The sequence below is a fragment of the Camelus dromedarius genome, chromosome 15 (genome assembly GCF_036321535.1).
Source record: "Camelus dromedarius isolate mCamDro1 chromosome 15, mCamDro1.pat, whole genome shotgun sequence".
Taxonomy (NCBI): Eukaryota; Metazoa; Chordata; class Mammalia; order Artiodactyla; family Camelidae; genus Camelus; species Camelus dromedarius.
The window spans coordinates 45788226-45805654 of NC_087450.1; the positions used below are offsets into that span (position 1 = coordinate 45788226).

At 48.9% G+C, this 17429-nt stretch overlaps 1 protein-coding gene across 1 annotated transcript in view; it reads left to right on the forward strand.

Annotated features, from left to right (window-relative positions):
- Positions 1-1258: 1258 nt before the first annotated feature.
- CIB4 (calcium and integrin binding family member 4) overlaps positions 1259-17429 on the forward strand; it is a 49380-nt gene continuing 33209 nt past the window's right edge. The window contains exons 1-3 of the mRNA XM_064494669.1: positions 1259-1312; positions 1802-1836; positions 9571-9667. Coding sequence (XP_064350739.1) covers positions 1259-1312; positions 1802-1836; positions 9571-9667 — 186 coding nt within the window. The remainder of the gene's footprint in view (positions 1313-1801; positions 1837-9570; positions 9668-17429) is intronic.

The window sequence follows — 17429 nt, forward strand, 5'->3', positions numbered from 1 at the left end:
AACAAATATAAGGAAAACCGAAGAGTGTCATTAAATTCTAGCTGGAAGTTGTTCCTTTCTGGGCTTGGAAAACTCTCTGGACTTCTCAGTCTGGCTCATCTCTCCTTATCCCTCAGGTGTCTGCCCAAGTGGCCCCTCCTTAGGAAGCTTCTCCAGCCCCACCCGTCTCCATCTTTGCTTTGTTTCTTTCGTAGCCCTTATCACTAAGGGGTGTTGGTTTTCCTATGGGCGTCTAGCTCCACGAGGGCAGCGTCTTGTCTGGCTTAATCACTCTGTCTCCACTGCCAGGCTCAGTAAATAGCTGTGGAGTGAGTAGCTAAAAGCTCTGAGCAGCAGGGATGTTCTCTAGTTTGTTTTTGTTCTCCTTTTAGCAAGTGTCAACCAGGTGTGAAAGGCACACACCAGTGCCTGCTGCCACTTACACCTCCTGGAACAAGAGAACCAAGCGAGCGAGACTTGAGAAGGAAGTAGCCTTCTGGGGCACGATCCCAAAGCTCCCCTAGTTCCCACCTTGCACTGTGGGAAACCCCAGTCCTGCGATCCAGGCTTCGGATCCCTCCTTGGCCACTGGCCAGCTGAGTGACCCCATAGCATCACTGGACCACACCAACTTCCGCCTTCCCCAGAGCTCTGTGAGCACAGCAGGAGACAGTATCTGTGGACACAGCTAGCAAGAAAAGCTGCTCAGTAAATGAGAATAGGAGCTCAGAGGGTTTACCAGAAGATGGGACGGAACTACGGACTTTGCTGGCTAAAATCCTACCCTTCCTTCCAGGCCCAACTTTAAAAAGTAATAATATTGCTTTCCCTTTATTAAGTACTCCTTATGTGCCAGGTATCTTGCTAAATAAGAGGTTTATAGATCTATCATTTAATTTTAGCCTTGCAATCATTTTATAAAGTAGGCATTTATGATTCTCATTTTACAGATGAGGAAACTAAGACACAGAGAGGTTGAGTAACTTCCTGAAAGTCACGTATCTGGTCAGCATGCGGCAGATCTGGGATTCGAACCCAGGTAATGGGACAACAGTATGACTCTCAGACATGCTATTGGGCTTCCTTTCTGTTTGCTGTTTCGGGGGTAATGTCAACTAGCCTTGGGAACCAAAAGAATCTGTTTCTTTGCCCACTCAGGGGCTCAGGTAGAATGGGCGGAAGGTGGAATGTAGGTTACCATGGCAACCGATCACTTAGTGCACAGCTGATGAGCCCTAGGGGCTGAGGTTCTGCTGGCAGAGAGAAGGGTGGGGTTGGCATGGGGCAATGTTTGAGGTACCAGATGCACTGGGAGGACTTGGAAGAATACCAGGTGGGTAGATCAGGCAGGAGGTGGGAGAGGTGGGAGCTTCCCGAGGCTGGTGGGATGGGTAGGCAAACTCTTGCCTGAAGCTGGAGAGTTTATCAGGCAGGATAGTGGTGGCCCTTGCCTTTGCTAAACCTTGTTTAGCATGTGATCCATGCTGTGATGTGATCCAGACCAGCCTTCCGAGGACCCCTCCCCCATTTGTCTTCTGCTCCAGAGCCCAGGGTTTTAGCGTTGTGTCCAATCCTCTCTGCATTTCTGTACCAACGTGCTCCTCCCCAAGGCCATCAGAGACGGGAGAGGAGGGCAGGGCACTGTTTCCTCTCCTCTCCACCACCTCTGGCATCCACTGCCGAGGGCCAGGAGCCTCCGTTCCCTGGCTGTGGGATGACAGCATGAGCTTTTCCTCCCCGGTCCCTGAAGCTCCCCGCTCCCCAGGGGGCCAGGGCAGGGCTGGACAGAGTGAGCAGGTCACCTCTCTGTGGTTTGTTGCAGGCCTTGACCTTCTTGACCAGAAATGAAATCCTGTGGTGAGTAGAGGGTGCCCCCTCTCCCTCCCCTTGAGCTGCAGTCTTGCCCTGGTACAGCCTCACTCTGGTCCTTGAGCGTGGTCCCTGCTCAGAGCTACTGAGTGCTGGAGATGAGGGGACAGCGGACAGGCAGAGATGGACCCCAGCCCCAGGGGTCTGAGGTCATGATTCCCAGGGTATGACTAGATTTGAATCAAATGTTAAGCTTTGGGCTGCTATGGGATTCAAGGCAGGGTTTCTTCATACAATCCCAGAGGTGGACAGGACCTCCCTGGGACGATGAGGAAAAGGAGGACAGGACTTAGGAAATAGGTCTGAAGCCCATTTGATTGGCTAACCCGCTAGCTGGGTAAAGCTGATGCGCTGCTGAGTCTCTCTTAGCCCTCCCTTCCCTCCCAAGCATCCCTCCAGTGCCTGGTACATGGCAGACACAGTGATGGCACTGGGAGTGTCATGGGGAACAGTGCACAGTCCCTGTTCTCATGCAGGCGACGGGCCAGCGGGGAAGGCACCAGGCTAAAGACACCCATCACGATGATCCCTGCCGGGACTGCAGAGGGAGTAGCTGGCATGAGAGATGTGGGAGAGCCTGGGTGGGCCAGGTGCTCATAAAAACTTGTTAGAGGAATAAGTGGGCTCACTAAGGCATTTTTGGTGGGGTGGGGTGCAGCTGGAGAGAGGTGACCACTTTGAGACCCACAGGACCCTCTCCCCTCATTGCCTCTGCTTGGACTCACCCTCCCCAACCATCATGCCCAGCCTGGAAGCCACACTTCCCATGCAAGTTCCCAGTCAGGGCAAAGATTTTGCTACAAGCATGAGACTCCCCAGGCTCAGATGGGGACTGAGGGATGGCTGAGTCACAGGGAGCCATGGAGACCAGGGACAGTCACAGGGTTACATGATTTTCCTTCTAAACCTAATATTTATTTACTTTTTTAAATATGGAAAAATATGGCAAAACTCCAAATAACCTATATCTTACAACCCATATATCTCTTATTGATATTTTCTAAAAAGGAACACTTGACTAAAACTGAAAGAACCAAATATTTTAAAAAATGAAACAAAGTTTAAAAAATAATACGTGAGCATGGCTAGAAAATTCAAATAGCAGAGAAAGTTCTAGATGAAATGTAAATATGTCCCTCCCCTCTTCCCAGGCCTTCTCTCTGAAGATAGCCACTGCCCACAGTTAGCTTCTCATTGAGTCTTCTAGAAAAAAATGTTTCATAGCTAGACCTACATAAATATCCTTAAGAAATTGTATCCCATTCAAACTGTTGCGTTTACACGTTCATAGTGTAGGTTCATAATGTTCTGGACCTTTTTTTTTCTTTAAGTTTTCACATTAATTAGTTCTACATAAAGCACATAGAGATCTGCTTCGTTCTTTTTAATGGCTGTGGAACGCTCCTTCCTATGGAAGAAACATTTTACCATCCCCTCCATAATGAACACTTAAGCTGTTTATAGGTTTTAGTTTCACAAATAAGGCTAGTGTAAACATTTCTGTACAAAAAGCTTATCCAACAGGTGAGAGAAAATCCATAGGAAGGATTTCTAGCCATAGAAATGCTGGGCAAAGGGTGGGTGTATTTAAAATGTTGATGGGGTAACAGGATTGTCCTGTAGACAGTTGGCACTAATTTATTCTCTCACCACTTGAACATGACCATGCCTGCTCCACTCCAGAAAGTTCAAGGACTCTCAAGTGATATTCTCCGGATCCCTAGGGCTCCTCACGTGTGCCCTCGAGGCTGCCCTGGAGTGAGTGTCGTGGTGGTGGGGGGAATGAACCTAGAGAGAGGAATGAGGGGAGGGTTCAGTCTCTCTGACATAGACCCTCATCTTCATGTGTTCCGTACCGGCCTTCTCAGAAAGATGTCCTGGTGAAAGCTGTCCTCAAGGACTCTTCGTCTCTGAGCTGCCCACCCAGGCTGTGAGGCTGCCCCTGCCTTGTTCCTGTTTCCCACCTCTTTTCACCCCTGCTGAAGGTGACCTCCCCATGAGAAGGGCATGGCCGGATCTGATTTGTGCCAGGGAGGCAGGGCCCCGCTAGTGATGCCAGCAAAGGCTCCACTTCAGCCCAGCGTCTCCCACCAGCTTCTCTCAAAGCTGCCTCAGGCTGCCCCTTCTTTTGGCTGCTCCTGCCCCTTGGGTAGCTCCTGCCCACAGGCTCCCACGTTTGGGGGACTTGAAGAGCAGGATGGGTCAGTGAGATGGGAGGGGGTTGGGATGCCATTGCTTCAGGAAGGCAGAGAGGAGATGCAGTGGCTCCATGCCTACTCTGCTTTTGTTTCTCCATATCGGAGACTTTCAGATGAGGCAGAGCAGGACAAGCACTGAGTGGGCACAGAAATTCAAGGTGGGTGGGGTGATAACAGGGAGAGTTTGCTGCTGCCTCAAACCAAGGTGAGTCTCCAGACCCAGAAGACCCAGTCCTGGGGAGCAGCTGAAGATGTGAAGAGCTGTCAAAAGCTTTGAAGAATGGAGAGAACAGGGGAAGGACTGGAAGGCTGCTTCAGAAAGGGAGACGTGAATTGGCCTGGCCATTGCGCTTGTATCAAGAGGGCATGAATGAAATAAATGTGGATGAATCCATTAGTCAGTGGGACACTGTCCTTCGAGAAGAGGAGAAGTTTTATGTTTGGTGTGGCGCCATCTCCAAGGTATATTGTACAGTGAAAAAAGCAAAGTGCCAGGGCTTCCAGTTAACATGGAGAAATGAGCGTCTTTTATCGCTGTTTCTTTCCTCTACTAAAAGAAGAGTAAAGGAATTAGAAAAAAAGAGAAAGAAACACATAAGGACAAAAGAACTCAAGAGATGAGAGTGGTTGAGAGAAGTCAACAAAAATGTCAAAAGTGGAAAGCAAATAGATCCCTGATACAGACTTAGAGCAGGAAACTGGAAACAGATTGCTTGGAAGCAGGGTTTGGGATGATGGAATCAAGAACCCAGAAAGGCTCAGGAACCTCTGAATGCCAGGGTGCAGGGTCAGATGAAAACAGAAAGGTCTTATGTGATTACTTCTTTTGCCCTGCAATCCACTTGGCACCCCTTCCCCAGGCCAGCAGAGCCCAGAGAGGGCAGGAGCTCACCATGTGGACAGAGCTGGCCAGGCAGTTTTCCGACTCAGGGCCACCAGGCACAGTGATGTGCAAGAATGAACCTCTGGTCAGCTTGTCTGAACCTCAGTAGTGAAGTATGAATTGAAAGTTGAAAGGCACTAGATATTTGAGGAAAGAATTTTTAAAAGTCTACATTGTCATGTCATCATTACATTTCAGAACACAAGCTTCCATAAAGGAAAATAAAAATACAAACAGAGGATCAGGAATCAGAATAATTTTGGTCTTGTGTTGGAAGATGGTGGCTAAACATCTTCAAAATTCTAAGGAAAAAATTCCAATGTAGGATTAAGTCATAGCTAGATGATTAATCAAGAGTGAAGGTGAAACATTTTTTGACATGTAAATTCTAAAAATAATTACCTCATGCTCCTTGTCTCAGGAAGTTTTTGGAGCTTCCATTAAAACTAATAAGTAAACTAAATTTTCCAATAAAACTAGTAAGTAAACTAAGAAAAAAGAAGACATGGGAGCCAGGAAACAGAGGATGTCAACACAGTGGAATACAGTGGAGAGAAGCCCAAGGATGATGGTGGTGCATGCAGCAGGCCTGAAAAGCAATGAGTCCAGATTAGAATCAGGAGTCAGGAGTTCTAAGAATGATGCCCTCAAGAAAACAAAATGAACCTATAGATGATGTAATGTATGTAAGCATACTAAGAGGAACTTTACCGTTCTGCAGAGAAAGTTTGGGGATGAAATAATGATAGATATACTGAAACCTAAGCAAAAGAAAGACAAAGTAATTATTAACTCTGGGAAAAACAAAAAGCCTTACAAGAAAGAAAATGTAATCACGCTGCGCTAAGGAACTCAGCTGTGAGCAATATTTGAATAATACACACATAATATGTATTAATACATAAATGTAAAAATAATATGTAGATAATAATATAAACACTGAATTCTGATTCAGGTAAATCATTTTCTATTGGGAGGTTAGGGGAAGGAGAAATAGTATACAGATGGAGATAAATTATTTTTTTAAGAGTAAGACATCACAAAATAATGTCTAGAATGAAAAATATCAATAAATGACAGTATCAGCACCGTATGTAGAAATATAATGCCAATGTTAAGGAAAAACCAAGAGAAATAGCAAAATATTTTTTTTTAATGCTGCCTTTTGGACAATTTTCCAACATCACCGCTGACAATGTGTGATTATCCTACAAATATGACAATGAAATGTGGCTTGGATGACAGTACAGTTGGATAGATTCAGCCAGTTGGAAAAAAAAGTATCCAAGAGACTGATAACAGGGGTAATCTTTGGAAGAGGGTGGCTCTGCCCTTGTCTAATACTTTCCCACCTTCTTATCTGTGACTTGCGTAGGACATAAAGGCCTGGTCACCAGATCTGCAGATGACACATGGGGAGGGGCAGACCACATGTGACAGCTTCTTCCCGGTCCAGAGCTGCCTTGGCTTGGCTTTCCAAGAAGGATTCTGTCTACCCTAAATTCCAGACTGTGGGAATTTTCTTTCACATCCTAACAACCTGTTGGTCTTGGAAGAGCGGGGTCCTTTTCACCATCAGCTTCCAGGTCAGCCCTCTCTAGCTTCTGGTTGAACTGCTGCCCTAGAAGCCCCTGGCTTCCAGATATCTCTTTGGGCTCAGTGCACAGGCCCTCCTGGGCCCTCGACTTCAGCAGTGACTGTAGACCCTGAGTCTGGGACTGATTCAGAACGGGCGCATATGGCTTCCTTTAGACCTCCGCGGCTGAGCCTGGGTCAGGCCGACTCTGTGTGAGCAATCTGGAGTATGCTGTATCGCCCAGGGATGACTCCTGACAAGACGCTGGGCTGTGTATGGGTCTCATGTGGGAGCCTGAAGCTTTGCCCCTTGCCCCTGCTCAGGCTGACATGGCCCTGAGGGCCCCCATTCCTCTTAACACCCTAGAGGTCCCCAAACTTTCCAATCTCCAGGCTCTGTCCTGGCCATCAGCTCCTGGTCCCCCTGGAGCAACAGAAGGTTACAGGCTTGCTTCCTGGAACCCAAAGGCCAGAGTTCGAGGCTCAGCTTTGCCAGCTCTGTGACCTTGGATGAGTTTCTTACCCTTGCTGAGCCTCAGTTCCACAGTTACAAGAAGTATCATATGTATCAACCTCACATGGTTGTTATTAGGACAATTAGATGATCAAACCCACGTCAGGAGTTAGAGCAGAGCCTGTCACAGGGGTCCGTACTGAGACTGGCAGCTGTGACTTTCATGGTATTATCATCTCCTTTTTGCAAATGAGGAAACTGGCTCAGAGAAATCAAGTGATCTGCCCAAGGTCGCACAACTTGGAAGGAGCAGATCATAAGACTAAAAGCCACATTTTCAGGCTAGAGATAGGGCCATTTATAAAGCACCTGCAGGCCATTCCACAAGGCAAAGGACTATTGACCCCAAGGGATGGGGGTGAAGCCAGGGTTGCGGGGCCGGGGCTAGGATGGGGGAGAGGAAATGGAGGCTTGCCCTGGAGCTGTGTTCTCAGTCCTGCCTGTACAATACAAACACAGATGCCAGAGAGAGGGACAGAATGCCTGACCCAGGGGACAGAATGCCTGACCTGGAGGACAGAGAGGGATGGCTGAGACATCAAGGGCAACCTGAGGCCCGGAAGGGACGAGGCAGTTCCAAGTTCCGGCAGAGTGGGAGCCGTGGAGCTGGTGCCCTCCCCTGTCTCAGCCTCCGAGCCCGCAGACAGCCCCTCCCCTCGTCTGCGCTAGGTGTGGAAGGGAGACAAAGCCTGGGCCGCTTGCTTTCTGGCAGGCAGGATATGTGAGTTTTTCCAATGGCTTTGACTTTCGAGTCCATTAGTGATTAATTCAGAGTTCCATTTAGAGCCGGCTGATCCATATTTGGAGGAGGAGAATACTTTGTGGCAGCTGAGATGCAGCCACGATTCATCTGCGGCCTGGGAAGGCATGAAGTCAGGGCAGGGCCCTTCCCACAGCACCCCCTCCCCAGAAGGCTCTCCCGGGGAGGGTGGGGGGTGGGGCCGAGAGGTTTTCACCTGGATGAGGGGTGGGCCCTTGAAAGGTGGGCAACATAGCCTGCAGAGCCTGGTTTAGGATTCAGACCCTACTCTGCCTCTTCCAAGCGCTATGATCTTGAGCAGACCCCTTCAACTCTCTGAGCCTCGGCTTACCCGTCTGTAGAAATGATCACCCCACACCTTTCCCACAGGGTTGTTGGGAGGATTCAATGAGCACAAGAGCTTCGGAGACAGGAAGAGGGTGGCACCAGCAAGTAGGGGTCCCTTCTCTACCCTCCTCCTGTCCTGAGACCTCCCTCTCTGGGCTCCTGGGGAAAGAGCTTTGGTGTCAATAACTTTGGCTTTGACACTTACCCCTGTGTGACCTTAGGCAAGGCAAGTTATTTTACCTCCTTGAGCCTCAATTTCCTCACCTGTAAAATAGAGATAATGGTCCCTTCCTTGCAAGATTGTTACACAGATTCCATGAAAAAATCCACGAGAGTTGACGGGTGCAGCAGGCACTCCCGGTGGGGAACCACGGTGGGGACAGCAGAAGCAGCCTGCCCTGGGCACTGGCTATACAGGTGCATGGCTTCAGAGAATTCTTAAAAATTAATGAAATTTCTACCGAAAATCAGTCTGCTTTTTATCACTCTACACTAGCAGTTCTAACAATAACAGTGATAAAATAACTCCTTCAGGCTAGGGCAGACCACTCCCACTGCCCCCTCCCCTTGTAAGCCACTGGACCTTCGCGCGGGGTGGGGGGGGGCTTTTCTCTCCTCCTTGCTGCCCTTCAGTGTCCCTCGCCCCGCCTGTACTTTCCTGGAGACTGTCTCCCCTCATCCCTTCCACACTCCACTTGTCGGCTCCCTCCCCAACTTAGTGTAAAATCTCTGGTGCCAGTTCAGGGCCCCTTCCAAAGTTGATGGAGCCCATTCTCCATCATGGGGGCCAGGAGGGACACAGGATGAGGGCAGTCTCCTCTGGGTATAGGGCAGAGTTCGCTCCCACCCTCTTCCTCTCGGTGCTCACAGAGACATTTCACTCTTGACCTGGCTGTCACTCGTAAGCAAAATCCCTTGACCAGTGAGGAGACCTGCAGACAGAGACATTGATTATAGGATCGATGAGGATGGTCGCTCAGTCCCATAGTCTGGAACCAGCTTGCCGGTTTAGGGTGGTTGTGGTTTGCTGGCCCCAGGTAACTGGGTTCTAATCCTGACTCGGCCACACCCACCAAGCAACTTTTTTTTCTGGGCTGAGGGTGGGGCTGGGCAGATGGCTTGAGGTGGCATGCCTGCTTCCCCAAGGCTCTGCTGGTTTCTCCATCCGTAAATAAGGAACTGGAGCAAGTGAGGACAGAAGTCCTTTCTGGGTCACTTGTAGAGTGTGTTGTGGTTACAGGGCACATTCACGTACCTTCCTTCATGCCTGGCTTATCTCTGCATCTCCCACAGTGTGCTGGGCACACTGGAGCCCCAGGGATGTTTCTGGAAGTGTGGAATGATTTATAACTGCCTTCTCTGTATCAATCAATAATGAGTCCTGAGTCTCCTTCCTCCAAAGAGAGCCCGCAGGAGAGGTGGCCTGCTGGTCCCCGCTCCTAGCCCACTCTGCCTCTCTTCTTAGCATCCACGACTCCTTCCTGAAACTCTGTCCCCCTGGGAAGCACTACAAAGAAGCCACGCTGACCATGGACCAGGTCAGCTCCCTGCCGGCCCTGCGGGTGAGTCCAGGGGGTAGGGTGGAGGTGGGTGGGGGCGGTGTCACTGAGATCTGCTGAGGCGCTGAGAGTGCTGGTCTCAGTGTCCTCACCTGTGAAATGGGTGGATTGGTGGAGCAGCTGGGATCCCATGTGCCCCCTGAGATTCCCTGCACTCCAACAGGCTGTGCTTGTGACAGCTGTCAGTGGCCCCCACTCGCAATCTTTTAGGGACCATCCTTCAGCCTGTATCCCTGTTGTAAAAAGGCCCTGCCCTTCCCCCAGGGTGCCTGGAAGAGCCCAGAGGTGCACAATAAAAGGGCTCTCCAATCACTCCTGAGATTTTAATTAAACTTTGTGCAAAGAGCACAGAGAGGCAATGTCAGGTTAACAAATCATGGCGGTGGTGTGCTTCCCGATTTTTCATTCGGGTTTCGGCAGAATAATGGTTTGAATGTGTTGCTGTGCAGTGAAAGTCCATCTTCATTTCTGTCTGGAACAAGATGGGCTCTGAGAGTTGTGGGCGCCTCTTTAAAAAGGGCCCGGGGCCCAGGCAGGGGGACAGGTCCTGAGGGAGAGACCACACGGGGCAGGGGGCAGGGGGCAGGGGCGGCCCCTCCAAAGCAACAGACCTGCTCTAGGGCAGAGGCAGAGCCAGGGCTTGAGGTAGAGGCTGGAACTGAGAGGACAAGGAACCAGAAGAGCTGTGGAGCGGTCGTGGGGTTCAGGGAGCTGGGAGCAGAATCCTCAAAAAGGTGATATAATTGGAGAATGTGCCTGTCCCAGATACAAAATGGGGAGCCTGTCCTTAGGGTACCCCCTACTCACATCCACACCCTGCACCTCCACACCTACACATGCACATCTCCACACCTACACATGCACATCTCCACACCCACAAACACTTGTACACGAGGTGGGGGACTTCTCTCAGACTGACTCTCCACTCAGGAAAGCCTGGGTGAGGGGCAGCCCGGAGGCAAGGCGGGATGGGAAGCTTCTGCCCTCCCCTCCCCAGGTGGGGGACAGTGTCACTGGTCAGTCGCAGAATATCTGAATGTTCAGCCAGGAAAGAAACTTGGAGACCACGAGTCCAATCACTATCAAACAGTCCCCACCCTGGTTTTATCCATCGGAAAACTGAGTCCCCAAGAGGGAAGAAACTCGCCCAGGGCCACGTGACATGGTAGATCCTGGAAGGCAGGCAGGACTCTGACCCCCAGGCTTGGCCTCCACTTCTAATCAGGGCTTGGCTCAGCGCTGACATGTGTCTGGGACTGCCAGGCGCCCTGGGGAGCAGCTGGCAAAGACTCGCCCGGGAGAGCTGGCACCGAGGGTGTCCGTGACCCGTGGCCCCAGCACTCCGCATGGACCCAGCACACCCTAGTCACGCCCAGGGGCTCAGATCAGCGGAGCAAGCACTGGACCAGATTAGAGGGCTGGATCTGGGCCCAGCTCCATCACACTCCATGTATGACACATCTCCTCTCTAAGGATTAATCTCCTATCTGTAAAACAATATGTACACCCTGTGCTGTGTAACAGACCTTGCCGGGATGAGCCATGGTCCTCTGCACTGTTCATTTTGTTCCCCATCCTCTCCTCTCTTCCACCTGGGGGTTGGGAGTGGGGAACCTGTTGGGGGTGGGGGAAGGGCAGCAAGGCTGGAGCAGAATGGAGGAGGGGCAGATGGGTGGGAGCACATGGGCAACAGCCCGGGGTGGTCTGGCGTCTGCCATGTGGACAGCCAAGGGCCGGGGACCAGTACAGCAGGAATGTCAGGCTACTGTAAAATGCAGTGATGTTAGAGCTGTGTGAGGGTCTGCAGGTCTAGGGCAGGATGGCAATCTGGGGTCTTCTCTGGAGCACCAGACCCCCCCCCCCAGAACCTCATTCACTCGACAGTGGCTGGGAACTGAGATGGGGTCTTGGGATGAGATTACCTTAATTTTACATTTCTTATTTCATCCTTCTAAATGGTCATTATTTTAGTCTATCCTACAAATAAAAAACATACCATTGCAACAAAGTGGAAAATACAGAAAAGGCAAAAATCATCAGGCAGCCTACCTCGAGGGGTAACTGCCATGACAATTTTGCCTTATTTCCTTCCATAACTTTTTTTAATGTGGATATATAAGTGTTTATTGGGATCACATTTTTTTTTTTTGTATGTTGCTTCCCCCCACTGCCACTTTGTTTTCTTTGTTATTTTTCCAACTGGTTCTGAACAGCCAGAACCATCTCATGAACTGAAGACACTGAGCCACTGCCACATCTAGAGAACTAGGGACAGGGCACTGGGCCAGGAGCAGAAGAGCTGGCTTTGAACTCACTTGCTAGCCAACAATCTCAGGCAAGTCATCTCACAAGAAGAATGATTGGGGGTCTGAGGGGAAGCAAATAGACCCCAGCCAAAGAAGACTGGGCAGGAGGGGTGCAGTGTGGAGCTATCTTCTTCGAGGTGAAAGGCCTGGCTCGAGGTGCTCCCAGGCATAGGCCTGGGTCCAAGGACGCAGGTTGCTCTACAGTACAAGAAAGCACTCTGCCATCATCAGATTAGATGATGAACTGTGCGCAGAGGGAATGAGATACCTGTCACCAAAGGGCGCCAAGTGGGGGCCGGCCAAGCATTTACCTGGTGTGTTCTAGCACATACTCTGGTATCAAGAGGAGACTGGACTGCGTTCATTGGTCCCCTCCTCACCCTCCCAATCTGTGGTTCTGGTTCTGGCCTGGAGCCTGGTCCTACTCTCTTTTGTGTCATCTACCACAGTATGTCCCAGACTCTGGGCTTTCATAGCCCAATAAGTTCTGCTTCCCCCCACAACACTGTTTACAATAGCCAGGACATGGAAGCAACCTAAATGCCCACCTACAGTTGAATGGATAAACAAGATGTGTGTGTGTGTGTGTGTGTGTGTGTGTGTATAAAAATAAAATTACATATAAAATGAAATATTACTCGGCCATAAAAAAGAATGAAATAATGCCATTTGCAGCAACATAGATAGACCTAGAGATGATCATATTAAGTAACGTAAGTCAGAGACAGATATCATATGATATTGCCTATATGTGGAATCCAAAAAAATGATACAAATGAACTCATTTACAAAACAAAAATAGACTCACAGACATAAGAAACAAGCTTATAGTTACCAAAGGGGAAGAAGAGGAGGGATAAATTAGGAGTTTGGGATTAACATATATAAAATAGATAACCAACAAGGGCCTACTGTATGGCACAGCGAACTATATCCAATATCTTATAATAACGTATAATGGAAAAAAAACTGAAAAAGAATATATACATATAACTGAATCACTTTGCTGTACATCTGAAACTAATACAACATTGTAAATCAGCTATACTTCAATAAAAAAATCCACTACCCCCCAAAAAATGATTATTTTGAGGAAGGACTAGCTAGAGATGGCAACTTTACAATTTTGCCAAGTAAGGACATTAAAAAATACGTCATCCACAATCATTTCATTTTTTAAAGACGTTCATTTTAGAACAAAAATGTAAGAGGGATCTAATCCCACAAGTGATAACAGTTCTTTCCATACACATCCCTTTCTGTTATTAGCATTTCTCCCTCTGTTAATGGTTGTCAAGAACTTTGTCCCTCATCATTCCTGGCCCTCACGTAGGCTTTTGGGGATCTAGATCCAGGACTCGAGTTTCCCTCTGTGTCTTTCCAATCTTGGTCGAAGCAGAAAGCTTGCTTCCCAAAAGGAATGAGGAGAGGCTTGCTGAGAGGTGGGGGCCCGAGTGTGTCTGTGTCCTCTGTGGCCCCAAGGATGAGAGCTGTGTGACTCAGCCTGCCCAGAACACATCTCTGGAAAAGCTTTGAGAATGGGGCCCCAGGGAGCTCTGGGTACTGGTATTACTTGGCTCGGGGTCCTGGGTGATCTGGGAAGAAAGCGCACTTGTGGAAAATTGGATTCACTTGTGGAAAAAGTAGATTAGTTAATATATTGGGAAGGGTCTGCCCATCAGCAGAGAGCAAGGCCTGGGCAACAGAGGCTAGCGGGAAAGCCTGACCACAAGAAGCCCCTGCCGGGCCGGGACGCACTGCCCTTTATTACCCAGAAGTTTCTGTTTTCTTTTTGTCTGCTGCTCTGTTTGGTGTATTTCAGAGTGAATTAGCTCAGTGTTTCTGTTCTTGTAAATAATGACCTTGCTTTCTGTAAACACGGATGAGTAGTGGCATGGTGAGACCCGGGCTTCTAGCTTCCAGGACCAGGACAGCCAGCAGCAGGACCTGAGGAAAGATCGTGGGGTCTCACGGTGGGGTCTGGTGGAAGCTTGTCCACCAAACAGGGCCACCGCGCACCTCCGACCTCTTCCCACCTCCCTTTCCAGGGTTCCTGCAGGCAGGTGGTCTGTGCACAGCCTGGCCCTTACTGAACTTTATCCCAGGGTCAACTCTATGAAAGCACCAAGAGGCTTGGGAACCCTCCCTAGGTGTCAGGAGGCACCAGGTGTTGCTCCTGAGGTTTCAGCTCCATCTCGGTTTCCATCTATACCCAGTTTTTCTGAGCCTTTCGGAGGCCTGCTTATAGGCTGGGTGCATCTGCTTAGCATAGCTTGCAATGAACGCACTCCCCAGGCGGTCAGCAACGATATGTCCTCCTATGTATTCAGCTTCTTGAGAAATCACCAAAGTGGGAGGGGCAGGGATGGGAGTGTAATTTTTTTAATTTTAAAAATTATTATTATTTTTAAATAAAAATTATTTATCCAGGCCGAGAGTCAAGTTGCCCTATGAAGATTACCCTACCCCATTTCTCCTCTCAGGAGGCAGCCATTTTCAGCTGGTAGCAGATTCATGGTGTTTGCCTCCTTATATCTAAAGAGCCCCTTCTGGATATCCCAGCCTTTGACTTCCCCCTAGAGAAGAGGTTAGTTCTTCCCCTCTCCCACACCTGTCCCAAGCATCACTCCCCTAGTAAAGTTACATAATGATTTCAGTTCATTCAGTACACAGTGTTTTCACTAGTATGACTGCGTACGGCCCAGACCTGAGCCATGAAATAGCTATGGTTACTTTTCCCTTTTTGCACAGTTTTTGTTGTCGTCTTTCCTAGATGTAATCATTGTTTTTGCTCAGTTTCCCACGTATTTATCATTCAGTATGACACCAAACCTCTGCCAATCATTTAAATCTCCTCTAAAGACATTTGGAAATGAGATGTTTTCTGTACATTCCATGTTCTTGGCAAAATTTCTCTTGGAGTCTTCCAACCCACTCACATCAGGGCTGGGTAGCCCTCTGGAGCCTGGTACATGTTGTCATTCTGGAGTCTTCTTTCACAAGCATCCAGATCCTTTTCACCCTCTTCCTTGGATCTTCCATTTCCTGTCTTCCTCTCTCTCTGTTTACTCATTTTGGTGGGGCACACACTCTGGTAGCTTCCTGATAAAGGGTACATGGAAGTAAATGTTTTGACACTTTCCATATCTGAAAATGTCTTTATTCTCTCCTTCCACTTGATTAAGAGTTTAGATGGAATTGAATAATAGGTTGGAAATCAATTTTCTTCTGAATTTGGAAAACATCCATCTATTGCATTTTAGCATTCATTGTTGTTTCTGAGAAGTCCAAAGCCTTTCTGTTTCCTGATCTCTTTTGTTGTGACCTGTTGTTTTTTTTTTCTTTCTGGAAACATGTAGGCTCTTCTCTTTGACCCCAGTATTCTGAAATTTCCAGTGATGGGAGTTGGTGTGGGTCCTTTTCTCCATGTCCTGGGCACACAGAGGACCCATTTAGTCTGGAAGCTAAAGTGTTCAAGGACACTTCCATGAATTATTTCTTTGGTAATTTCTCCCTTCTGTTTTCTCTGTTCTCTCTTTCTGGGACTTGAACGTTCTGACATTGTACATCCCGGGTTGGTCCTTTACTTTCCATCTCTTCTCTTGTATGTTTCATCTTCAGCCCTGCGCTCTTCCTCCTGGGGCTTTCCTCAACTTTATCTTCTACTCTCATTTAGTTTTTCACTTCTGCCATCATGCTTTTCATTTCCAAGAGCTCATTTTCATTCTGTTTATTTGCCTCTCTCTCTCTCTCTGTCTCTCTCTCTTTTTAAATAGCATCCTCTCCTTTTTCCTGGATGTAATGTTTTCTCCAATCTGTTCTTCAAGGTGCTTTTTTTTTCCACTAGCTTGTTTGGGTCACCATCTTTAATGTCAGAAGCCTTCCTTGAATAGTTGGTAATCGTCTGCTCATAATTAACCAAGAGTGGGAGGTGGTTGCTATTTCAGAGCTTTAATTCCTGGGTGGAGTTCATCAACTGGGAACTTCCCTGAAGGGGCCATTTCTTGAAGACACTCTAGAGAATAGGAGTAAGTTCTGGCTGCCAGGATTCTGGAGCTGAGTCAGGAAAGGGGGCTGCTGGAGTCTCAGACTTCTACGCACATGTATTTATTTAATCCCCAATTCTCAATAGTGGCTGACATCCCCAGTGCAGAAAGCCTCTGTTACAGTCTCCCCAGAGAACAACTCTCCAGTCTTCTGCGGGGGCTGGGGAGGGGCAGTCACCCCCCAGTGTCAGATGCAGGGGAGGTCGAGAATTCCCACTGCTTCTCAACACTGTCAATCAGTCCTCCTTTTAGCCACATCTGTTTCCAATGCAACCTAGTATCTCCAGGTCCAGAGCCTTTAGAAGCTTCTGGGATGTAGAACAGGTTGATAATCACTTTCCCTGCTGTGGGCTCAGGGTCCTTCCCTCTCCTGTCTGCTGGGTCATTACTTCTCCTTCATCTGCTTCCCGAGTGTGTCACTGAGCAACTGCTGCTGTTCCCTTATGTTCTCTCTGTTTTCGTGGGTCGTGCCTCTAAAGACTCCTTTACTTTAGTGTTAGTGGGTGTCAGAAGGGAATGAAAATAGATGCAAGTGTTCAACCTGTCATCTCTATCCAGGACTGACAGCTGTGTTCCTGCTGTTCCGTAACACATTTCAAAACCACCCTCTCCTCATTGTTGCTGTCTCGGAATCTTCCAGACAGACAGCAGCTGCTCCCAAACTTTTCTCCTGCACCTTCCACGTCCAATCTCCCAAATGTTCTGCTTGGCTGATGTCCTCAGAGCCTTGCTCCCGTGCTGTCCACCCTCCCTTCCTGTCCCCACACTGCTCTCCAGCCCAGCCAGCCTGCTATAGGGGCCCCCTCCCTCCCAATAGACCCCTGGGAAGTGTCACTCCTTGCCCTGTTGATTATCAGAAGGAAAGTCTCATGGATAAGAGACATTCTTTCTGCAGTCTGCGGAATAGGGGTTCTCACACCTGGTCCTCATTCACTCACTCCATAAGTAGTTATTATGCATTTAGTCATTTACTATGTGTTGTGCACTAGTGAGGACTTGGGGGCAGCTTATAAGGTCTTTTCTTAGGAAATTCAGGGTTAAGAACAAACAGGAGAATTGCAAATCTTGGGAGTTTTGCAGAGCTCAGATTCTCGACCCCAGTGCCAAACGCTGGGGCCCAAAGAGGCTCAGACAGGCTACACAGTGGGCACAGTCCCTCCTAGAAAGACCCAGCCCAAGATACCTTGTTCATGCTCCATCAGCCTCCCATCCCAGCTTCTTAGGATACTGAGCAGCTCCTGGGCAGCCAGGCACATGTGGGCACAGCACCCCTCCCTAAAGGCCCTGGAAGGACCACCCTACTACTGTCCAGTGGCTGGGCCAGGGCCAGAGCTCGGCACTCAGTGACCTGTGCTCTAGTCTCCCAGCAGCCCTTGGCTGGCTGAGTTATTATCTGCATTGACAGCTGGGGAA